Source organism: Volvox carteri, assembly GCF_000143455.1.
Source record: "Volvox carteri f. nagariensis unplaced genomic scaffold VOLCAscaffold_44, whole genome shotgun sequence".
Taxonomy (NCBI): Eukaryota; Viridiplantae; Chlorophyta; class Chlorophyceae; order Chlamydomonadales; family Volvocaceae; genus Volvox; species Volvox carteri.
This window is the reverse complement of record NW_003307587.1, coordinates 563597-587276: the sequence shown is the minus strand read 5'-3', so window position 1 is coordinate 587276 and position 23680 is coordinate 563597. Positions and strand designations below refer to the sequence as shown.

At 52.3% G+C, this 23680-nt stretch overlaps 5 protein-coding genes across 5 annotated transcripts; 3 read left to right on the top strand and 2 right to left on the bottom strand.

Moving 5' to 3' along the window:
- Window positions 1–669: 669 nt before the first annotated feature.
- VOLCADRAFT_118810 (uncharacterized protein) lies at window positions 670–1619 on the bottom strand (the record flags this gene model as incomplete). The annotated part of the gene is made up of 3 exons (XM_002954565.1): window positions 670–735; window positions 1376–1433; window positions 1536–1619. Coding segments are annotated over 3 exons (208 nt in total), but the record flags the coding sequence as incomplete, so codon positions are not given.
- A 233-nt stretch (window positions 1620–1852) lies between these two features.
- VOLCADRAFT_82885 (uncharacterized protein) lies at window positions 1853–6395 on the top strand. Its single transcript, XM_002954629.1, has 9 exons — window positions 1853–2228; window positions 2376–2470; window positions 3000–3099; window positions 3232–3444; window positions 3796–3923; window positions 4186–4287; window positions 4542–4635; window positions 4986–5237; window positions 5531–6395. Exons 1-9 carry the CDS (start codon window positions 1902–1904, stop codon window positions 5807–5809), a joined length of 1590 nt encoding a protein of 529 aa, XP_002954675.1. The 5' UTR covers window positions 1853–1901; the 3' UTR covers window positions 5810–6395.
- Window positions 6396–6894: 499 nt separating this feature from the next.
- Window positions 6895–14958, top strand: VOLCADRAFT_82881 (uncharacterized protein; the record flags this gene model as incomplete). The annotated part of the gene is made up of 20 exons (XM_002954628.1): window positions 6895–7113; window positions 7176–7295; window positions 7362–7929; window positions 8157–8338; window positions 9610–9731; window positions 10019–10208; window positions 10472–10633; window positions 10838–10927; window positions 11042–11139; window positions 11409–11517; window positions 11690–11755; window positions 11867–12019; window positions 12168–12362; window positions 12521–12585; window positions 12723–12887; window positions 13076–13270; window positions 13433–13641; window positions 14001–14203; window positions 14551–14652; window positions 14794–14958. The coding sequence occupies exons 1-20, from the start codon at window positions 6997–6999 to the stop codon at window positions 14956–14958; spliced, it is 3276 nt and encodes a 1091-aa protein (XP_002954674.1). The 5' UTR covers window positions 6895–6996.
- Window positions 14959–16826: 1868 nt separating this feature from the next.
- On the bottom strand, window positions 16827–18942 carry VOLCADRAFT_76372 (uncharacterized protein). Its single transcript, XM_002954564.1, has 5 exons — window positions 18755–18942; window positions 18586–18683; window positions 17922–18093; window positions 17455–17621; window positions 16827–17210 (listed from the first exon to the last, which is right to left on the bottom strand). Exons 1-5 carry the CDS (start codon window positions 18824–18826, stop codon window positions 17090–17092), a joined length of 630 nt encoding a protein of 209 aa, XP_002954610.1. The 5' UTR covers window positions 18827–18942; the 3' UTR covers window positions 16827–17089.
- A 513-nt stretch (window positions 18943–19455) lies between these two features.
- On the top strand, window positions 19456–21722 carry VOLCADRAFT_82875 (kelch repeat protein). The gene is made up of 3 exons (XM_002954627.1): window positions 19456–19858; window positions 20085–20459; window positions 20850–21722. Exons 1-3 carry the CDS (start codon window positions 19602–19604, stop codon window positions 21283–21285), a joined length of 1068 nt encoding a protein of 355 aa, XP_002954673.1. The 5' UTR covers window positions 19456–19601; the 3' UTR covers window positions 21286–21722.
- The last annotated feature ends 1958 nt before the right edge of the window (window positions 21723–23680 follow it).

Here is a 23680-nt window from a genome sequence, read left to right as displayed (position 1 = left end):
GCTCTTATCTTCCATATCAACGGATACCAGTAAGAAGGCAGATGTACACAAAACCTGAAGAAGGTTAGCTGAGACCTTAAGACATGGCGCCGAGCAACGCCGCCCTCCTCGCCCTATTTCTCCCCCTCCTATCCCGTTGTTCCCGTCCCTCTCAGGATTGTTTACCCGCGCACGTGTGTGAGCCGTCGTGCGTTGGGATTGGTCTGGGTCGCTGAGCTCAATAACTAGCCCTTTGCCCCCTCCTCCTCCTCCTCCTCCTCCCTCTCCTCTGTCATCCCTCCGTTGGGCCGCTGTTTCCCGCGCACTCAACCTCAATGGATTCAAACTGGATCCTCAAATCTGGGTCAAACTAGCTTTAAAAGGTGAACCCCTGCTCTGCTTCGCGCCTGAGCACCACCAGCCCAGCGTCATAGGCGAGCTAACGAAGTCGAGACCGGCGTCCTGGTCTCCCTCTCCACAACAGGTACAGTACAGTTCCACCTCTCCTCCTGATCACCCCGTGCTGCACCACCTTGCCATACAAAGCCGGCCTTTCTCGTGCTGCCTCCCCATCACGGCCACAAGCACCTCATCACAGGGCGGCGGGGCCCCCAGGGAGAGTGGATGGCCCAAGGGAGCCCTCACCCCACCCGACCTCACCCTTACCATGCCCAACCCAGCGATACCCACCCGACATCACGAGCTGTAGGTCATAGCCCAGGGATGCCAGCAGCTGTAGCTGGTCGGCGACAGCACCTGCGTGGATGAAGGCCCATGGGTCACATTCCACATGTTTTTTAGCTCTTGTACCTGGTCTGTGCCCCGGCCATGTGTTATATGGCTCCGAGTTTGATATGGCTTGGGTTGGGTTGGCTGAGTAGAAAAAGGAGGCATGGGCGTGCTGTGCTTTGGTGGATGCGTGGAAGAACGATTCGCAGGGGCCACCCCTGGAGTACATAGCTTTCCCCCGAGCAGCAGCCCATAGGGATGAATGGAAGGGAGCTAACTAGCGCCTGTATTAGCACTCAAAGCTAGTCACCACGAACGCCTGTGTAAACACTGTTTAACGCCAGGACGGTGCATGGCTGATGGGTAAACTGGAGGCCCCTCTATGGCGCCGTACGTAATACCCAGAAATTCGGAGCGCTCAGGGGAGGAAACCCCTAACGAACTTGTATCGATGGCCCCGCCGAACGTTGATCAAAAGCAGGAAAGGTCTGACCACTAACCCTAAAAAGCCAGAGGTACATAGATGCGCATCTACACGCCAACCCTTACTTTCGCGGCGGCGGCTGTTGCTGAGCGCCAACTATGCATAGTCTAGGGGTAACCCAAATCCAATAAATACAGAAGAAATACATCTGCTATACACACAGTGTTCCAAGCCTGGCTTTACCGAGTAGCGCCAGCGAAATGCCATGCCCATCCTGCTTCGTGACAGAGCTGATCGCCACCTAGAAAAGGCATCCATGACAGAGATCGCGGTTTCATCATTTTGCAATAGGTCTTGGTTGCGTTGGGGCAAGGACGTCAGTAGCCGATCGGCACAAGCGCACCTGGACAGTTATCCTACGTGCTGCAGCAACACCTTCACGAAAAGCTACTGGTTTCCCAAATCGATCGACTAGGATGCCTCCCATGGCTAGCGGCTGAAAGGGATGTACCTTCGCAGGGTGAAGGTAATGAATTACAACAGAAGTTATCTAGGAACAAAGTATAGACGTGCAATTAAATATTGTGTAATCCATGACAAGGCATAATCTGTCTGATGGGTGTGTCAGTGTCATTGCGATGCGTTGGTCGGTAGTTGTACCTGCACTATTTCAATTATGTAGGCTTTCGGTAACTTTGACTCACAATAAAAACATTTGGTAAACTTGCGAAAATTGTAAATTTCCTATGATAGCAGCACGAAGTCAAGCATGCTGAGACCCCGACGCGTCCTGGCTGGTTTGGCGCTTGCAACCTTAGCTTACGTAGCCTTAGCTGGACTTTTAGCAGGGGCACACGCAGCCGCAGCTTTTGAAGGTTTCCATAATGTGAACCTCCTCAGTCCCAGCGGTATTGTACACGCATTTCGCGCCTTTTGGGACATCGTAGGTCCTGGCGGCAAGCTTCATCCAGCTTACTTCCTGGAGCACAAAGGACATCTTGTCATTGAGGGCGTGCTGATTTTGGCCATCGTGTATCTAGCACTTCAACATTCCTTCAAAGTGCAACGCCGCGCAGAGGGTCCCCTAACTGAAAAGGTATCAAAAATCTTAATGTGTAGACATGCTAATACTGTGTTTTCATTTGTAGAGATTTTCGGAGGAGCACATTCGCTGTGATCCCGGCTTCCCGTCCTCAGAATGCTTGAATCAGAATGCTTGGATTCTGGGAATTGATCCGCGTAGGAAATTGAGCAGTTGTGTCGGGAATGGACGCCAGAGCCCCTGGTACCTACCTTGGCGGGGGTGGAGGAGCCGCCACAGCCCCAAGTAATCACCGGGTAGGCCCTTTTTTATGCAGGGTGGCTGGGGTATCGTTATCATGCAGCATGGGTGAGGGGGCGTAGCGTAGTGGTTGGGTGGACTGAACGTATGGTACGGCGATTGCTCCATGGCGACGGATGATGTACGGTGGCTGAGTATGTATGTGGAGGCGACTTCGGGACCAGTCCTGGTGGCACGTCCTGAAGGTGCATTGCGATGGCCACACGCTCCCGAGCTTGTGAACTCCCCGCCATGATGAAACGTTCCGTAGTGCCCCTTACCTACCTGAATCTACCTGTGGCTTGGTAAAGAGGCAGAACTTGTTGGCTGCCTTGGTGCGTCTTCCTCCCACGCGCGTCATCCGTGCTTGGGGCAAGGAACAGGTTACGATATAGCGCTATACGGTTCTCTTGGCAGCATGTGAAACGGCCTCCAGTTGCGATGGAGTGATGTGATGGAATGCGCATGGCATGCATGCAGCTTATTGCATTTGGCTTTCTAATTCTGGCACCTGAACAACTCCTCGCGCCTCCAATCCTGCTTCAGGCTAGACGGGCCGTATGTGTACCTAAAGGGGCGCAAGGATAAAGTGGTCAACATGGCCTCATCTAACTACCTAAACATGGCAAACAATAAAGAAAACAAGGTAAGGGCATGGAATTAGGAAGGCCTGCGTAGAGGCAAACGCTCATGGGAATGTATGCATGGTGCCGTAACGTCATGCCTTTTTGGAGACTATACCCATCCCGTAAGCTCCCAACCCTTTTGCCACTCACAGAAAGATAGCATTGAGACGGTGGACACTTACGGTGTGGGGTCGTGCGGACCCCGTGGGTTCTACGGCACCATTGACAAGCACCTTGACTTGGAGAAGGAGCTTGCGGACTACTATGGCACGGAGGCCGCTATCATATACTCATACGATGTGGCCACGATTGCTTCCATTATCCCTGCGTTCGCCAACCGAAAAGACATAATAGTTTGTGACGAGGTAGGAACATGACATGAAGGTAGCTGCACTGGCTGTGACCGCAAGGAGGCCTCTTGGCCCGCGAAACAGTCCTGTCAGAAAACATGGTTCCATGTTATCCGGCAGTACTTGTACATGAAGGCATGGGTTTAAGTAAGGCACGAGTACTGAAGCATTTGTCGTACGATGCAGTCACTAGAGGCCTCGGCACCGATGCGTCCGGCTCTGCATAAATAGTGGCTTGTCGGGTGCTAGTTTTGTGTGTTGTCATGGCCCTGGTTTTCGCCATACCGCGATGTATGTACCAGGGGGACTTTTGGGTTAGTAGGGCTTACGGGTTCATTCCGACCGCCCACTTAACCTAAATCGCAGTACTGCTCATATCCCATCCAAGCGGGCTGCACCGTCAGCCGGGCCAAGGTGGCTACGTTTAAGCATAACGACATGGACGACCTCACGCGCGTGATTGAGAAGCTGGAAGCTGAGGAGAAAGCAAAGCGGTAAGCGACCATGCGAGCTGTAGACCGTGTCAAATGGTGGTGCGCTGATGGCGTGTTGGTGGTCTGATTCCCGCCGGTGGTGCGCCGCCCATGTGTTCCTGGGAGTGCTGTTGTTGAGCCTGTGGTCATGGATTGGTTGGTGCTCATGCTGCACTGGTGTTCACTGCTCTCTTGGATCAGGTACGTGCAGGGGCACCTGGTGGGAAGGTATCATACTTATGACGCGACCCGACCCGACCCTTTGACGGTTTGTGCCCCGCAGCAAGCCGCTATGCCGGAAGCTCATCGTGGTGGAGGGCATCTACGCCAACTACGGTGATGTGGCGCAGCTCAAGAGCATCTGGGAGATTAAGAACAAATACAAGTGAGATTGGGACTTGTCATCTTGACCTTGCGTGGCCTTGTTCACCGCTGGTGTAATGGCAGCTACATGTGCCCGTGCCCTTCCTTTTGGTGATAGCCTGCTTAGAAGTCCGCTTTTAGTCATCATGACCCCCACACCGTGCTTTTTGCCTACCTTAGTCCTTATGCCCTCTGCTCTCCTAATTGGGCTTTGGATTGTAGAAATGCTGGAGTGCATATTTGACACCCGCCTTGTATGCAACTTTCGTTTCCTAGGTACCGCTTGATGGTCGATGAGTCTCATGCGTTTGGTGTCCTGGGTGCCACGGGACGCGGAGCCTCTGAGCACTTCGGTCTCAAACCAGGACAGGTACGGGTTGTGGCGCCAGGTGTTACCATTGCTTGGGCTACCATCTTTCTGCAGCTTCTGTTTTCGCTGCTGTTAAGCTCACTTTGCGCGCGCTGTCCATGTGCGTCAATGTAACAGAAAATGCCAGTCCTTGAAGACGTTTTCCCGTTACTTGCCCGGGTCTCAGGACACGCGATTGAGCTCTTGTCGGACTTGGAATGCTGCGGCCTGTGTCGGGGTGTGTGCAATTCGCAGGCAGGCCTCTTGTGGCGCTTCCATTTGCTCTCCTGCTTTCGCGCCTGCTGCCTTTTCAGTTTCTGATAGAAAGCCTGCACCCTGGCTTATGCACCCGATCCTCTACCGTCTGCCAGGTGGAAATTATTGTTGCGTCCATGAGCCATGCCATGGGCAGCGTGGGTGGCTTTTGCGTGGGCGACCGGGACATTGTAGAGCACCAGCGTCTCTCAGGCTCGGGTTACTGCTTCTCCGCGTCGTTGCCGCCGTACCTCGCCGTGGCGGGAAGCACCATGCTCAAGCTGCTAAAGCCGGACAAGACCGGGAGCAGTCCAGGCAAGGAGCTCATGTCATTGCTGCAGAAGAGGATCAAGTCCCTGAGGGAGCAGGTGAAGGGAGTTCCAGGTGAGTCGCCAAGAGGCTTCAGTCCGTAGCTGCCCATGGCTGCAGGCCCACGCGCGGGGTTGCACAGGGTGAATATCTATAACACCTAACAACAGTTACATCTGAACATCCATAATGCATTTGATGTTAAGCCTTATTCAAGGCGTGCATGCTGCGTTGCTCCGCGGCCGTGTGCCTGTATAACTGCCTAGGAAGTCCATGGTCCACTGCATGAAATGAGATCATGGCATCTGTCCTCCCGTTTTGTCTTCTGTTTCGGAACGTGACAGGCCTGAAGCTGTTTGGCGGTGCAACGCTTCCGTCCCCTGTCTTGCACTTGCATTTGGCAAAGCCCAGCGGAAACGCATCGGAGGATTTGTCAACTCTAGTTCACGTGGCAGACCACATGCTGGTCAATGGCGGTGTGCTGGTGGGCGTGTCTCAGTACAGCATGCTTGACATCCACCAGCCGCCCCCCAGCCTTGTCATGTTTGCAAACGTGGGGCTAGGGGAGAAGGAAATTCTTATCGTTGTGGCGGCGCTTCGCAAGGCGGTTAAGGACGTCATCAAGGCGTGAGCAAGGCGACCGAGGCACGCTGGCCAGCCGTGTTTTCAAGGTTTAAAGGTTGAGTGCTAACTGCGGACAAAGTGTGGCCCTGTTGGCTCGCGACAGGGAATGACTGAAGCCCCATCGGTGTGAGTATTTTTGCTGATAACAGTACCTTGCAGGCAGCAAAAGCCTGCCACTATTGGAACCGTAAGCTGTGGACAAACCATGGCAGACCATGACCTTAGCTGGGCGATCCCACCGCTAGCTCCTGTGGAAGAAGAGGGAGATTGACAGGACCGTCGAGAACTGACCGTCCCCATACGGCAGTCATGATGGCGATACGCGCGCCTGTAGTTCCTAGCTGGCTGGGAGGATTTTTGTGATCGACCTGCTCTCAATAGGCAGGGGCTTGACGTTTAGACCCGTATGTGATTGGTATGGCGACTTATCCAAAAGAGCCGGTCCCTTGCTGAGGCTGGCAGGGTGTGGCGGTTCATGGTGTTTGTGATGATGGCCTGCGAGGCCTTGAAACATGTTCTCAAGCGATGGAGTTTTGGGTTGCTTGTGTGACGGCCGTTCCCCTGTCCTTCTTGTAAGTGTGCACCATCGCAATAAAATTCTGGCAAAGTTTCAATCGCACTGCCAAGACACGCCGGGGTACGTAGCGGTAACGAAGCTGTACAGCTCTCAAGCGGGACTGATTTGACATGACTTACTTTAGGAAGGGGTAGTGGAACCAGAGTACTGCAACCAAACCGGAACTGCTCGCTGACTATGATGCTGCTATATGCCGACTACGTGCTGTTTTCAACAGCGGTTTGTAATCTATGGACCAAGTCGACGGTATTTTAAGGGCGTTATTCTTCAAGGGCATCGGAAGTCGAGGGGACGGCGAAGAATGATTTCGAGGCTGTACACGATAAAACAGAGAATAAGGTCGCCGGATAATGACATATTACCTTTTTAAATGCAACACTTCAGCGTGCACAGGTGATACAGCACGAGGAGCCGGAATTGCCGTTTGCCGTGAAAAATATAACTAATTACCACAATTGCGTCGGCAGTCATAGCAAGGCACTGGTCAATCAAATTTCTTACATCATTTCATACCGTTTATAAAGTGATATTGTTCTATGGATCACGGCTGCCTCCTTTGACATACTCGATCGGCTTTTACAACCACTTTGTAAGGCGGGAAGGAAAGCGGCGGCAACATGGGGGACGTGGCGCAGGCGGCCACGCTGCTGGACTTTAACAAGCCCATCGATGTGGGCTTGCTGGATGCAACTGTGAACCTGAGCATGCAGTCTGTCGTGGGTGGCGAGCAGCAGGTGCGGACAAGGTTGTGCGTGCTTTTCGAAAGGAGCGGAGTTACATTATATATTTATTACAGAGGGCGGCCGCGGAGAAGCTCTTGCTGGAGTTTCAGGAGCACCCGCAGGCTTGGACGCGTGTTGACACCATCCTAGAGGTGTCACAAAATCAGCCTACCAAGTACTTCGCACTTCAGGTTGTCAGGATTTGTTGAAAGCTGGTGGATGTTGTAGATTAGTTCTGAGAATACGCGGTCTTGGCGCAGATCCTCGAGAGTGTAATTCGGTTCAAGTGGGGAGCGCTTCCTCTGGAGCAGCGTGAGGGCATCAAGAACTACCTTTCGAACTTAATTATTCGATTTTCAACCTCCGAGGAGCTTTTCCGGAAGGAGAGTACCTTCGTCAACAAGCTGAACATTCTACTTGTGCAAATTCTAAAGCATGACTGGCCAGCACGTTGGAAGAGCTTTATTCCTGACCTGGTTGCAGCCTCACGGACCAGCGAAACGCTGTGCGAGAACAGCATGAAGATACTCAAGCTGCTGAGCGAGGAGGTTTTCGACTTTGCACGCCTGGACTTAACACAGGCTAAAACCAAGGAGCTGAAGCAGACTTTAACGATGGAGTTTAAAGCTATTCACGAACTGTGTGTGTTCGTGCTCAACAACACACGGAAGCCAGAGCTCATACGCGCCACGCTGGAAACCCTTAGCGTGTACTTGACTTGGGTGCCGTTGGGTTATATCTTTGAGGGCAACCTGTTGGAGATCCTCCTACAGCTCTTTCCGCAGGCACCCTTCCGCAACGTCGCCTTGCAGTGCCTGATGGAGGTAGGTGGGACGTGCGGGTAAGGAGTAGGTAGGTAAGGGGGCAAGTCACGATGCCCCCAGGGTGCGGGCGTTTGGGAACGAGAGGGTGCAGGAGTTTGCGGATGTGTGAGCTCGAACGTAGCGCGCTTTGGAAAGCGTAAGCTTGGGTTCAACATATTATTCATACCGTACGATAACACATTGGCATGTGACTTGTTGGTGCCCTTTCCCGACCTCCGGTTTTGTAGGTAGGCTCTCTTCAAATGGCGACGGAATTCAATCCGCAGTTTGCGAAATTCTATGACTATTTCATGCGGCAATTGGTCTTGGTAGTGCCACCGACTGTCAATATCCCGGATGCGTACGAGAAAGGCACAGACGACCAGCAGAAATTCGTGCAAAACCTGGCGCTTTTCTTCACAAGCTTTTTCAAGGTCAGTAGTGCTTGGCATTTTGGAACAAACGTGTTTAGTCACTGTGGTTGAACGAGTCCAGCTGACCGGAACCCCAGGGTGCTGGCTGGTGTAAATCAACTCATGCATGGCCATCGTTCAGCTCCACTGGGCCGCTGAAGACGTGCAAACCCAGGATACGGGATTATGGGGACGTTTCTGAGGAGGTCTTTTGTACAATTTGCAAGGGGTGGTGTGGAGTTGCGCCTTTGCCCGTCAGTCCGTGCCGTGCTCCCAGCTTCCAGATAGCACGTACCTCAGCCCTAAACTGCTTTCGGGTGATTATTCTTTAAGAGGTATAGAGAATGTGCAAATACCACCACAGAAACACGCCCATGTGGCCTGTCAGGGCCAAGGGACTGTTGTCCTGTCATTCTAGCACCGCACCTCGTTTGTCAGTGGAACCTCCAACGAGGCATACGAAGGAAGTACCCGCCGACAGAGCTCTTGAAATGCGGTTTACTAATAAGTGTTTAGTGTGATATTCCTAAGGCCTTTGTGGGCATCTTGTGTGACCTCGTGGGAACCTTCGGAGTCTACCGAAGTGCTCATGCTACTGCCTGACTGGTTTTTCTGGGCCACGTCTATGGACCTAGTTGCAATGGATCATGGCTTCTGATCAGTGGCTTCTCTGTTAGCCGTTTCAGGGCAAATCGCGCTGTCGAGCCATTGCGCAATAAGGGCTTTTCCAGTGTCTAGCGTAATGGGAACAGGATTGGTGCGTTGGGCAAATGGCGTGTTTGACTTAACTGCGAGATGATACCCACAGCCATGGGCGGCTTACTTGCACCTCTGCAAAGGCTAGGACAGATAGTCAAATGGGTTGTACATGTGTGCCTTGCGGCATGCATGTTAAGCAGCGAGCTCATAGGCATGTCGAGACTCAGAAGGTGGTGACGCTAAGGCCGGCAGCGTCTGGTATGCATTGCTGGAATTTGCAACAGCTCTTGTCCAGCTTACATCCGGTGGCTTCTGTCTCTGCGGCTGGGGCTGGAGAGGCTGCTATCACAGTGGTTCAGTACGGTCCATCCTTGACACTTCGGCATCCCACCATCCTCGTTCATCGCATTTCATATACTGTGCCGCGGGCGGGACTTCTTGACGTCTCGGAGACAGTGTGCACTATAGTGCATCTGGCTCGGCAGTGTATGCGGTATGCGGTGGTATCGGATTGCACCTGGTCAACGGAAAGCTATCAATGCCTTCATCGATGTAGCCTGAGCTTTCCGAATGCGATGTGACCTATGCTGCAGGCGCATATCGGCATTCTGGAAGCTCCGGAGACACAGGCGCAGCTCCTGGCAGGCTTGGATTACCTGGTTAACATCTCCTACGTGGATAACACTGAGGTCTTCAAAACGTGTCTCGACTACTGGTGCGTTTGGAGGCCCCGCGTGGGTGGCCGGTATGCAGTAAGGCCGCCCTGTTGTGCGGGCGCAATAATGTTTACAGTTGAGGTGCCGCCCAGTATTCCGCTGGGTGGCTTTATGCTGTGTTTATTGTAGACTGATGTTTTATGAAGTTGCAGTCACTACTGCGTGTGCGCCAGAAGCATTAGCAAAGCTTCAGATGTCTACTAAATGAAGCTCTAATGCTTTCACGTGGCTTGGTTTATTATATGATGTACCATACCGCCATGCGGTATTTCCTTGCGCTCTGCAGGAACTTTTTCGTCCCCGACATCTATACCTCCTCGTGTACGGGGGCAGACCCAACCGGGGTATCGTTCATGTTCGCGCCTCCTGCCACGCACGGCGTGGCACCTGCCACCGGTGGTCGCAAATTGCTATACCGGCCGATCCTATCGAAGCTGCGACAGTTAATGATTTGCAGAATGGCAAAACCGGAGGAGGTGAGCCCAGATACAACGCATCCTATTTTCAAAGAAGCGTGGAGGTTAAGCGCTTCGACTGCGTTACAAGTTTAGTTAAGTTACGCGGCGCAGTTCAGCTTTTACTCCGGATTGGAGGATATAGCAAGCAGCACAAAAATTCTTATATAAGTGTTCTGCATTCCCTGGCATTTCCTGGAAGCATCCGGCATACCCGCTGTTCACACCAACGGTTCTGTTCACTCTTTTGTACCGGTGCCCATGGGATTGTGTCGTGGGAACAGGTTATCGTTGTGGAAGACGAGAACGGTAACATTGTGCGGGAAACGATGAAGGACAACGACGTGTTAGCGCAGTACAAGTCGATGCGCGAGACGCTTGTATACTTGTGCCACCTTGACTATGACGACACGGAGCAGCAGATGCTGGAGAAGCTGCGGATGCAGGTACAGGACAGGTTTCCCATTGTTCATTAGTAATGGTTGCCACTGGTATGTGCTGGTCACATCGTTTCCACTGCTGTTCTTATGGCCTTCCTGTCTTGGATGTGCTTTGTAAATGGCCCTAGTTACGTTCATAACACTAAAATTGGTTCTCCTGCCCTGTGTAACGTGGCATGTGTGGTGCTTGCAAAATATCCAATACTCCAGCAGCTCGCAGGTGCCAAGTGGACGTGGGGTGCTTTGAATACACTTTGCTGGGCCATTGGCTCTATCGCAGGGTCAATGGCGGATGAACAGGTGGGTCCAATAGGTTTTTTTAGAGAAGCCCTCAGTCGTTATACTGCAGAGTGGCTCGCAAAACGCTGGGGACTTCGGCCTCAAAGGCTCAGGCTGTTTCAATTTAATTTGCAGGAGAACCGCTTCCTGGTCACCGTCATTAGGGATCTCTTGAACCTCTGTGAGGTGACGCGTGGGAAGGACAACAAGGCAGTTATTGCGTCTAACATCATGTGAGTGCGTATGCTGTGATGGCTTTGCTCTAATTCACGATACTTCGCCTTTCACTGGTTTACTACTTGAAATTTCTGCTGATGCACACCTTTTTCAAAGCATCATTTAAGGTTCAGCACACGTCTGTTGTATTAGGGCTACCTGGTCAGAGCATCTGTCTGGCAGGTTGTGCCTGGGCTCACGCTAGTGTGTGCCAGTGTATTACTTCGGATCCCATGCACGGCCTTGGTTCTACTGATTTGATTGACCTGGCTTGATTGACCTGAAGGTACGTGGTGGGACAATATCCCAAGTTCCTGCGGGCGCATTGGAAATTCCTGAAAACAGTGGTCAACAAGCTGTTCGAGTTCATGCACGAGACGCACCCCGGAGTGCAGGTAAGGGAGTTTTTTTTCTTGTCCTAATTTGTTGCCCTTGGTTTGGGTTGTTATCGATGGCGGGGTTTCGGCCCGCATTAGTGCTGCGAGTCTGTATTTCGATTGCTTTTACTCCCCATAATTGCACTAAACCTATCTTGTCGCTGCCTCTTGCCGTTACACCCGATGCCAGGACATGGCTTGCGACACCTTTTTAAAGATCTGCAACAAATGCAGACGCAAATTTGTGGTAATGCAGGTGCGTGATGTTTCCCGTTGCGTCGTTATGCACATCGGTTAGCATGTGCAATTGGCTGCGGTACATTTAGCGCAAGGCGCAATGGATGATATGGCAATTGTGATCCCACAGGTCCAGGAGCGCGAGCCGTTCATTTGCGAGCTGCTTAATGGGCTAACGGAGACCATTCAGGACCTGCAGCCTCACCAGATCCACACTTTTTACGAGGCTGTGGGTTTGATGATTGGTGCGGAATCTGACCCCGTCAAGCGAGATGATTACCTGGTGAGGCACGTTACGCCTGCTAGCTATCCTGTGCTGTGCTTGAGCCGACGCTGGAAAAGTACACGGAAATGCTTGCATCGTGTAAGTAAATTTTACAACCATTCCTCACAACTATGCTGAAGATTGGAAACTCCTTCCTCGCACCCAGCACCGGCTAATGGGGCCTCCGAATACAACGTGGAGCCAAATCCTGGCCCAGGCGCATGCGAATCCGGAAGTGTTGAAGCAGCAAGAGGTGATCAAGTCCATACAGAACGTGTTGCAGACGAATGTTTCCGTCTGCACTTCGCTCGGCCAGCCATTCCTCGTGCAGTTCAACGTCATTTTCAAAGATATGCTGCAGGTGCGGATAAAAGTCTATTCCACGGACGTAAATGGCGGGATAATGTTCTGCGTAATCCGTTGAGAGGGTGACCTGGCGAATTCGAACACATGTAGGCTTTTGCTATATTTGGCGGAATGTGCACTTGCGCTTAAAAAGTCCGGAATTATGACGTACAGGTGTACAGGCTGTACAGCGAGCTTATCAGCCAGGCGATCGCTGCCGGGGGTGCAAATGCAGCAAGGTACGGGGATAATAATTGTATTCGGGGCGTCACGGGTTCGTGATTCGATTCTCGTGATCTTTTGCATACCTGCGGAAATGTGTGTATACCTCGCCGGGAATCCTGCCTTTTCACCAACGTATCTGCATTTTTTGCAGGAGCACCTTCGTGAAGTACATGCGTAGCGTGAAGAAGGTTGCCCTGAAGCTTATTGAAACGTTCGTGGATAAATGCGACGACCCGCAGCTCCTTGCAGCCTCGTACGTGCCTGCCATGATGGACCCGTTATTGGGTGACTACGCGCGAAGTGTGCCGGATGCCCGGTAAGAATTGCATGACAAACATATATTACGCTGCCAGACACAAAGCTTGAAACCCACGCCGGGTGGTGCCGGGGCTAGGCGCGTTGAGGCGCGACCAACCCGGGCTGAAGGGCTTTCTGGGACTGGCCTGGCAAGGTTGCGACGCGGAGGCGTGAGGTTTTCATACCCTTGTGGTTCTTTGTCTGTAGGGATGCCGAGGTGCTAAGCCTCATGGCAGCTATCATTAACAAACTGCGACAACTGATGGAGCCAGAGGTCCCGCGGGTCTTCGAGGCACTGTTTGAGTGCACACTCACGATGATAACCCGTAACTTTGAGGATTACCCCGAGCACCGTCTGCAGTTTTTCGCGCTTCTACACGCTATCGTGAATTCGTGTTTCAAGTGAGTCTTATGGGTTTGGAAATTGGCACGATCATACTGATTTGTTGGGTGATGCGGAGCAGGTGATGTCGTTTTTGAAGCACGCTGACATGCACGCAAATGGTGGGGTGATTTGGATTTGAGCACCTAATGGATTTCATTCTGGTTGCCTTTCAACCGCAGTACGCTCTTCATGATGAGCGCAGCGCAGCTGAAGCTTGTCATCGACTCGATCGTGTGGGCCTTCCGGCACACAGAGCGCAACGTTGCGGAAACGGGCCTGGCGCTATTGCATGACCTGCTGGTCCAGTTTGCCGGCTCTGACTACGCGACCCAATTCCACCAGACCTATTACCTGCATCTGTTGAATGAAATCCTGGCCGTCATGACCGGTGCGTGCGATGCGGTGTGCTATCCTCTGTGGGGAATATGAACCGGGGAAAGGTCTTTCCAGGGTTATTGGGACAAACATGAACGTCATGGATTCAGCTATGAGCTCATTTGGCCTTTAGGATGCCGGAGAACAACAAGGACATCTTGTAGGAAACAGGAAGTCCTTGCGAAGTTGATCAGGTTGAAACGTGAAGGAACGCAGTTCACGGTGCTTATCGTAATTACTTTACACGACTTTTGAACGAGCGTTGCAACAACTTGATGTTGCGTCGCTTGATGACTGAAAGAACAACTCCTGTTGCGTTCCTAGCGTTGGCGATGACTTAGGTGTTCCTTGTCTGCAAACGGCACCTTGCAGATTCTTTCCACAAGCCGGGTTTCAAGAGTCAGGCACGTATCTTGCATCACCTCTTCACCATTTTGGATGCAAACGTCATTAAAGCACCTCTATGGGACGTCGCTGTCAAAGGCGCTGGAGCCTTCCCGACGAACTCAGCATTCGTCCGGGTTCATGTCATTGGGCTCCTTTCTACCTCCTTCCCGAACCTCACGCAGGCTCAGGTACGTAGTGGGTGCGATGGAGAGGTATATCTAGCATGTATGCAGGCTGTTTCGACGAGAAGGAATGATGCGAATGTGAAGAAAGTGTTGGTGGTACGCACGTGAAGGACCTAAGTCGTACGATATGAGAATCGTAGTCCTTCACAGCTTAAGGGAATCACCGGGGACCGGCGTCGTGATTCGTACTGATACGTTGGCAGGATGAATATGGCTTCTCATCGGTTCATCACAGGTGGTCTCATTAGAGGGTCATAACGTCTTGGTTGCACCATGGTGTTGTACGAAGATAGGTTTGCACAGAGCATACGTCCCATAAGTTGCGATTAACCGTGCTACCGTGCTGACAGGTCAGCGCCTGTGTTTCGGGCATGTTCGAGTACAAAGACTTCTCTGCCTTCAAACATCATCTACGGGACTTCCTTGTACAGACGAAGCAGTTTGCCAGCCAGGTAACGTGTCTCTGTCGTTAGACTCCTAACCTGGTTAGGGCCTCGTTGCATACTGTGCTGGTGTATGTTTGACAGCATATTCTGTGTCATAACGTTTCTGTACTGCTTGATAATTAGTCATCGGGCTTTTGGTGGTTCCAGGATAATGCGGAGCTTTTCGCGGAAGATGTCGAGAAGCAGGTCGTCGAGCAACGCGAAGCCCGGCAGCGTGTGCTAGCAGCCATTCCCGGCATGATTCCACAGGTGAGCAAACCAGCATCGCAAGGCCTATGCACTATTTCTGCCTATTTTTTTTACCAAAGCTGATCTAAGTTTACCGTGGTTTCATCGCGTAGGCTGAGACCATGGGTGCCGAGGATATGAATGACGCCTGAAGTGCCAACATATGCTTCAGCTCATATTCATAGCGTGTTATGCGCAGTCCCGCATACGTTGATCCATGGCTTATGGACGTACTGCACCGGGCATTATGGGCTGGGAAGGAATTCCTTTGTGGTGTCACTTTTCGTGGCATGATCAAGCGGATGACATGTGGTTTTTAGTGGGAAGGTTTTGGTCTGGGTATCCAACAGTGAACTGAGGTCAGGCCATTTGGGACTTTCGAGGACATACCTTGCAGGCTGTATTCTCGGGTCTTAGGTAATCTGTGTTACAAGGCGAGGGGAACCTTTTCAGTTCTGAAGGGGATACATGGCAGCGTTTCGATAATTGCAGATTTAGCACCTGCAGCAGTTGGCGGCTTCGGTTTTTTCTTTAGTTCCTCGGGCAGGTGTTAGCATGCTTGGCACATATGCGTCTGTGTACTGCTTGACAACGAAGGCTCGGCTTTTAAAGCAGGAACAAGTGCTAAGGGGCTAGCTGACGTTTAGAGGCCAGTCTTTGGTGAGGAGATACAGGAAGACGACGTAGCATGGCATCATTAGGTGGGTATTTAGGCAACGTGCAGGGGGCATCCTCGCCACTGCCAGTGCGTGGAATGGTTTAGGAATAGCGGGCGGATAGGGTGTCTGACCGATGTGGTAAAAGCTGGCACGAATAGCAACCACACAGAATATCAACTACAATTGGGGGGTGTTTTAGCCCTTCCAGACAATGATATGTAGATATGAATGGGGCCAGGACGTGACGAAGCCTCCTCTGGGAGCCCCAAGATAGGTTGGAGCAATGCAGGCGTGCTTGGGGTGCAGGTGTGGCAAAGATCTGTCCGAGCAAGGATCCAGAAATTCCACGCGTGGAACTTGCAGCTCTTGGACGCGTGGATTCTGTTGCAACTTGGCTTGAAGTTGAACGCCGAGTTGCTTTTCATAATAGTTGTCGAGCTTCGCTGCCGAGCCTGCTTGAGTTAGCAACTCCCAAGTCATGCGTTTTGGGAGTGCAGCCCTGCAGAGCACGATGGCCAAGCTCCTTATAAAGATGATGGCATTTGGCATGAGCAGTGCTCCGGCCCCTGTATGCAGGGCGGAGGTGTCCTCTAGGGACGGAAGTTATCAACAGGCGCCAGAGCATGCAAGAGCTCCCCGTCTGTTGTTAACTTCGACGGCATCACGGTCGCTATGTGGGTTGCGCTGTTGCGCGAACCAAGATACTATTGTGACAGTTTAGTTGTGACGGTTTTGCCACCCGACGCAATGCCACTACTCATTGACGGTATGATAGTTAGCTGATGACAAGCCTCGAGTCAATTGGGGCCTTTGGCGTCACATGACTGTGTGCTGCGTAGCAAAAAATCCTAGGGGTCTCATGGGCTGTGGACGCCTGACCGTTTTCGTCGCCTCGGCTACCTTACTGCGTCATGTTCGTAGTCCGTGGGAGTGACAACGGCAGCACTGCAGTGCTTGAGCCCCCAGGTCGCTGCTGCTGAACGGGCATGCTCTTCCCGACGGAAGGGCCATAGCCAGTGATGCCGTGCAGTCCGTTTGGTCACAGTGCAAAGAGCTTGCCGTGCAACAGGAAATTCTTCGAGCGGCAAGCTTTTTTGTGTTGTCCGGACGGTTTTCACTGTATCACATATGCGTTAGGTAGGACTATAAAAAGGATATTCACGGAATGAAGCAAGGGCTTGTTGTCTATATATGCGTTGTCGGTAACCATTTACCCAATGGCGTCCTGCATCCACTGGCATTGGTGCGGAGAGTTGGGACAGGTTTTAACCGTGTTAACGATACGACTGAAATGGAATCGTTATGTTACATTCTAGAACTGTCAGCACACGCTTCTTCCACACGCTTTTTGAGTGTTGGCAACATTCCCGTGACAGAACGGTAACATTCTGGCGGCTCCTGATGTCTGCAGCTGAGACACACGGGCACCTACATCAGCTTAGCAACGTGCAGGCAGTGAGATGAGCTTCATACGAGATATCTGCCATACAGCTTTTTCCAACCCTCCTCATATCGCCATATGTCAATGTTGGACCCCGCATTATCAACAGAGGACGTTATCCCTTCTTGGCCGCTTCCAAGTAAGCTTGCCGTTGCATAACGGATGGCTCAAGCTTGATCATGAAAGTGGTGATAGGCCGCTGCCGGTCCTTGTGAGACACGAAGTGCGCCGTCACCCTGCATTGGGGGAAAATGGTGCAGCAGCGACGTTGCGTTATGTAAGGAGAGACCTCGTACAATCTCCAAACCTAACTGCCGCGAGGGAAACATACAGCAGGGATACATGCAAAAAAGGATTGCTGGCTGGATGCGTGAATCTCGTGCCACATCATAGGAACGACCTGTGGTCCGGATGAAGAAAAAAAATCCTTGCGCATGAGTCGTCAGCGCTCGTTATTAGCTACCTTGAGTCACCTTTAACTCGGGCCCCGCCCCGCCTTGCCTTGCTGGAAATCCGGCGCTGTCCAGCATGCCCCGCATGATGCCCGCCGCCAGCGTTCCAGGGTTAAACGGCTCATATGAGCGAGGTACGGAGATGTACCGAGACACCAACAGGTCGTAATCCCGGATATAGTACTCGTCGTCTGCCTGTCAACGCACCCACCGCGAAAAAACGAATCATTTCGAGCGTTGTCCGTAGTTCGATGTCCGCATTGGCAGGGGTTTCTTGGCTCCTTAATCCATACTTTTTTGGCGTAAATGCGGTCGCTATGCTGCGCCTAGTGCCACCCTTCGACCTTCAGACTCCGTGTTCGTGTATACCTCATCAACAAAGACGCAATGGTGTACCGCTGCCCAGGCCTTCTAAAGCACCTGCTTGAAGTCTCTGCTACAAATCTGTATTTGTAGCAGAGACTTCAAGCAGTTTTCTAGAAAGCAGTCACTTACATTCGCCGCTTGCTGCAGGTCATCCGCTGTCTTGCCAAACAGGTATTGCCAGGCGGGGCCATGGATGAAACGCAGAATGTCTAGCACGTCGGTTTTGCGCCGGAGGACCTTCTCCCGGTAGGAGAGCAGCTCCAGGATGCGAATCCCCACCTCGAAGCCTACCTTTTCGAGCCTGAAACCAAAGACGAGATCCTCGTGTCAACGCAGCGTTGGGGTTACGCATTAAGTTGAATAGGCAGTGCTGGCCCACGCATGAGAACGCAAGTGTGTGCAGGCCTGGAAACACAGCCCCTAGGCGAGGCGGAACACGGAAACATTAATTGTACTGGAGGGGATTTTCCCTGATCACTCCACTGTTACTGGTTATGGTGGACACCGGGGCCGTAACTGCCATCTACGTAACCACGACGCAGGCTGTGTTGAAGAGTGTGAAACGTGTGGGGAGGGTTTTGCTGGTGAAAGTGTAGGGGAACCTGCAGAACACCGTCGCCCGAAGCTGGGAACTAAGCCATTTATGATGCTTGAAAACTTTGAGGAGCAGCTCCTCGCCGGATTCAGTGCAATCTGCCGTGGCTTTGAGGCAATCACCCCGCAATAAGGAAATACCCTGTCGGGTCGCTCCTTCCTAGCCTCTCACACGGCGCGGAAGGCACATACCGCTCACCTGTCTTCAAGCTCACTAATGCTGTTCGCCCGATCTACTAAGTACTGGATATATTCACTGAAGAGGTAGGCAAAGGCACTTAAGCTCACAGTAGGTACCTGCAGAAGAATGGTCGACGCATTCCTAGCAATCAATTTTCTTTATGAAATATTTCCTTAGGAAAACATACCTCCGATCTGTTCTTTGAAAGCGGTCTATCAACGATGTTCAAGCTATGCTTTATTATTTGCCGGTTGTTCATCCTTGTAGAGTTCAAATAGAAAGGACCGGCCCCGAATTATTTAAGGTATGAGAGGGCCTGCGGTATGATTGTGGATGCCACCATTTCAGCTTTCCGAGGCGATTTTAACGTTATCTCAGGAGTTTCCATCAAGTGGACGAGCTAAGGTTGAAAGTTGTGGTGCCTTGTAGGTAGCCGTTCTTAATTAAGGTATCGAGTACACGGCTAAATTGCCGTATAATAAGTTCTTTGGATTAACGGTCAACTAACGACAATTATAAAATTTTGCACAAGGCGACAGGAGCAAGATATCTTCCTTCTCTAGGTTGGCTTAACAGCATCGTTAGCAATGGCATAAAGGGTTGGGTCGGGGTGCTCCTATTCGTCCAGGGACATTCGTAGAAATAAATTATCATGGGAGGAAGGCTAGTCCTCCCCTGCTAGCAGGTTTCGAAGGCCGCTTTTCACCGCTCGAATTTGCTGCCCTTACGTACAGTTTCCATCCTAGTGTAATGATAGTAAGTTACTATTAGTGACGGTCAAGAAGGATTGCAAGGTCGGCAGTACAGGGGGTTATGTAGGACCTTCGATTGCCGTAGTAGCATTTCGGCATATACTGTACCAACTCAATAAAATTATATGGTTGCGAGCAATGTGTACAATTGGAGTTGGATATATCGGTATGTCTGCCTCGAAACCGGATTAGCAAAGTCGAATTACTCGAAACCTCAGCATTAAGTAGGACCCGAGGTAACTTTGCTCATCAAATATCTTTGATCTTAGCTCAACAGGCGTCATGCGGTGGACACGTCTCCCACAAGCTGGCACTCTGCCGGTCGAGAGATCAAGCCATTCCATCACAGTTGTAGGGGACAAGATTGTCTTATTTGGCGGCGAACATGACCCCCGAGTACCAATCAGTAGCGAGTTGTACGCTTACTCCTTCACGGATGGCACCTGGCGCGTGCTGGACGCCATCGGTGAACCACCCAGCCCACGCGTCGCGCACTCCGCGGCCGCCATCGGCAACACTCTCTACATCTTTGGCGGAAGGTTCGGAAGCACCACACACAGTACCCGCCAAATGCCGTTAGTGGGGTACCGTAATCAGGACGCACTTATCTCCTCAGCACATCATGGGACATGGAGCTCCGTTACTTCGTAATGCTAAGGCCTCAACTTCTTACGCTTCGGCAGCATAAATAACAAAAACTTGACCGCTTGGAGTGAGCCGGACTTTACCCAAGTCGCAATGTCCCCAAACCGGATTTCCTCACAGGTCAGGACTGGATATGGGGGAGGGCGCCAGCAACGACCTTTACGCCTTCGATTTGGAAACCTCAACCTGGTCCCAGCTACAGCCTAAAGGCGATCTCCCGCCCAAGCGCTCCTACCATACCATGACGGCGGTCGGCACTAAGCTGTACGTGTTCGGTGGTTGCGGTGAGGAAGGTCGACTTAACGACTTGCACGAGTACGATGTAACTACCGAGACGTGGCGCCCACTGGCAAAGCCACCGGCGGAGGCAGTGCCGGGCCGCGGCGGCAGCTGCCTTGTGGCGGCTCGGAAGCCAGGTGGTGAGGTTGATGAGCCGCTTTTGTATGTTATCGCGGGATTTTGCGGACGGGAGCTGGATGACATGCACGTCTACAGGTAGGTACGATTATATTAGTGGCTTGGAGGCCGTGAATGCGACGTGGGTATTGGTGTGTGCGCGGATGTGTGCAGGTATAGGCGGGTGTGGCGGAAGGGTATAATTCCAGAGGGCGGAGAACGCATGCACTTGGACTTGGGGGCATATGAGGATTTGGGGGACAATGCCAGCGGATGCGTCTGCGGGCATAAGGAAATCCTGTTTCCCGGTACGTCGACTCTTCTCGATATGAACAAGATTCAAGTTCCTCCCACGAATGGGGGGTTAGAGAGAGGGCGTCCGTAAGAGCCGGGGGGCCATGGACGGCCAACTGCCATGATTGTGGTCCCGAGTGCGGATCCTGACTTCCATATTAGTGCAACGTTTCTTTTCCACTCCTCGTTCTGCAGCATCGCCGAGGACGCGTGGTGCGGCGCCAGCTGCCCTTCTTGCGGCCCGTCAGCCGCCGCAGAGGAAAAGCTCTCGGCACGCAGCGTGTTTGGCGCCGGAGTGCACTCCTGCGATCTGGGCGAGTGCGGCCACAGGAACGTCGTACTTGTGTACGGTGGTGAGGTAGACCCTTCGGACAAGGGCCACGACGGCGCGGGCGACTTTTGCAGCAGCTTGGTAGAATTTGGCAGCGGCGCCAGAGCCTGCGGGGGCGGCGAAGGCAAGGGCCACGGTGCAGGTTGGCGGGTGATGGAAGCTGGTGGGGATTCGCCTGGGCCCCGCGGCTGGTTCGCCTCTGCGACCACTTCCGACGGGCGACTCGTGATTCACGGCGGTTTGGACGGCAATAACGAGCGCCTGGGCGATCTATATGTGTTGGATGTACATGCAAACTGAACAGCTACCTCGGTATTTCCTCTGACTCGCGATCGTGTCAATGGAATGCTCAGCAGTTGCAGCACCGGCAAGGAGTGAGAACAAAAGTGAATGATGTCAATGAAGTCCAAATGTCCCTGGTTCGAGCCCTCGAGCCAACGTCTCTTCTTAATACCTCTCGCGGTCTGTCTCTGGTGTGCTTTGCGCCGCGTGTGTAGTGTGGGTCGAAACGTTGTTTGAAAGGTGGGATGGATGTGAAGGGAGAGGAGCGGTGCAGACTGTTGTGCGCGGAAGGAATACAGGTGCCAGTGAATGTCACCGTAATGCGGCTGCAATGACGATGATTGATGGGGCATCAGTCAGTGGAAGCTTGCGGGCAACACATGGTCAATATGTGATGCTAAAATGATGTGACAAATACTCTGTCCGCTGCATAAACGGAAAACCCTAAACGGAATAAACAGAATGATCACTTTGCTTGCGTCTGTTGGTGTCAGCACCTGCTTGCTGCTTGTGGACGTTCGGCTTCGAAGACGATTACGGCTGGGGAGCCGCAGCTGCTGTGCATACATCCTTTGGGCAGCGGGCAGCTAGACACCCTAGCTGCCCATTCACAGCTCTCTAAAGTACAGCAAATCTTTGAGGCACCACGTGGCGTGCCGTACTGCAGCACGACAACGGTTGTGTGTAATGTGTGTACGACCCATGTGTGAGACATTTTGTGTATTCAGGTTGGGTTGTATTACGCCACAAAGCCTTTGAAAAGGAAGGGACTCCGGTTCTAGTTGGGATGTCAAAATAGTTACACCGAGGGCCGAGCGACTTAAGCCTGCTAGCATACCACAGGAAGCAATAACGATGACATAACAACCTAAACAACAATAACGACTTAGATAGTTATCCAGAGTCTAGATGGCTCCAAAATGTCGTACAACATCTCTGATCAATACGCGCGTTCGTGAGTCGAGCTAACGACTGAACAACTAACTAGAAAACCTAACATGCCCCCCTGCTTAACACAGGCATCGTCCTCGATGCGATAGAAAGTACAAAGTATTTTCTAAGTCGTGCGCCGCTCCGATTCCCTGAACGAAATCGGTACCAGGCTAACGAGGGGAAGGCAAAAGGGAACCGGAGTCAAGGCAAAACCTTCCCCGCACCGGATACCGGCCTAAATATGGCGCACGACACCTATACCTGCCGGTCTAAGTAACCGGTATATAACCAAACGAACGTGCCCAAAATATCCACAAAGAGTACGCAAACCACAAGCCGAAGACACAGAAAAAGCAAACTGGTTGATGACACAAGAACCCAAGAAAAACTCGAAGGTACACGGACGACTCGCAGCACACAGCAACCCGAAGAAAACAGAAGTCAAGACGCGACTCGCACAAAACAGATCTAAAAGAACCCCAAACTTAAACACACAGGACACGAGCCACACACGACACACATCCTACGCGTAGCGCTAGGTTGTCACGAAATGCACTATCCGCGGTGCGTGTTCCGGAAACTTCGCTCTGAACCAAGCATAGCGGTCTGACAGCTTAAACGAGGTCCAGGCTGGGGTCGCCAGAAAGGCACGAAGCGCTGGAAGGCTGCGTACGGCGTCATCGTACGGTTCCCAGGACGCGTCACGACCACTGGCGGCAGACGACTGAACTAGGAACATGACGGACGGGCGACCACGTCTGTTGTAACCTAGGCGAACGGCAGTAACGGTAGTGTCGGTGTGTGGTTGTATGGGGACTCCAGCGTGATGGGGACGGCGGGTGGAGCCGGAGGACGGTTGGGGAAGAGCGTAGGATCGTTGTCCGCCCAAGGAAGCAGGCGTGAGACTTGGAAGACGGGATGGATGCGACCGAGGGTAGGTGGTAGGTGAAGGCGGTAAGCGACCGGGGAAATGACAGCACTAACGGTGAAAGGACCGATGTGGGGAGGGGCGGAGTTTGGCGGAGGGGCGTGGTCGGGTAAGGTGAGGTTAGGTTAGCGGTGGAGAGGCGAACATGGTCTCCAACTTGGAACGTGAGGTTTCGGCGGTGTTGGTTGGCGGCGGCAGTGTAACGAACTTTAGCGGCTTCCAGTTCTGTGGGGATGGTGGTATGGATGTCGCGAATGTGGGTATGGAGATCAGCGGCGGCGGTGTGAGCGGGTTTGAATAGGGGAGTGTTAATAGTGGCGGGGGTGGTGGGGTGGAAACCATAATTGGCGTAAAAAGGAGTGGTACCAGTGCTGGCGTGGGGTGTGTTGTTGTAGGCAGCTTCGGCGATGGGGAGGTAGGCATCCCAGTTATCCTGCATGGATTGAACGTAAGCTCGGAGAATTTGTTCGATGGTGCGATGGGTACGCTCGGTTTGACCATCGGTTTGAGGATGGTAGGCGGAGGAAAGGTTGAGAAAAGTGCCTAAATGTT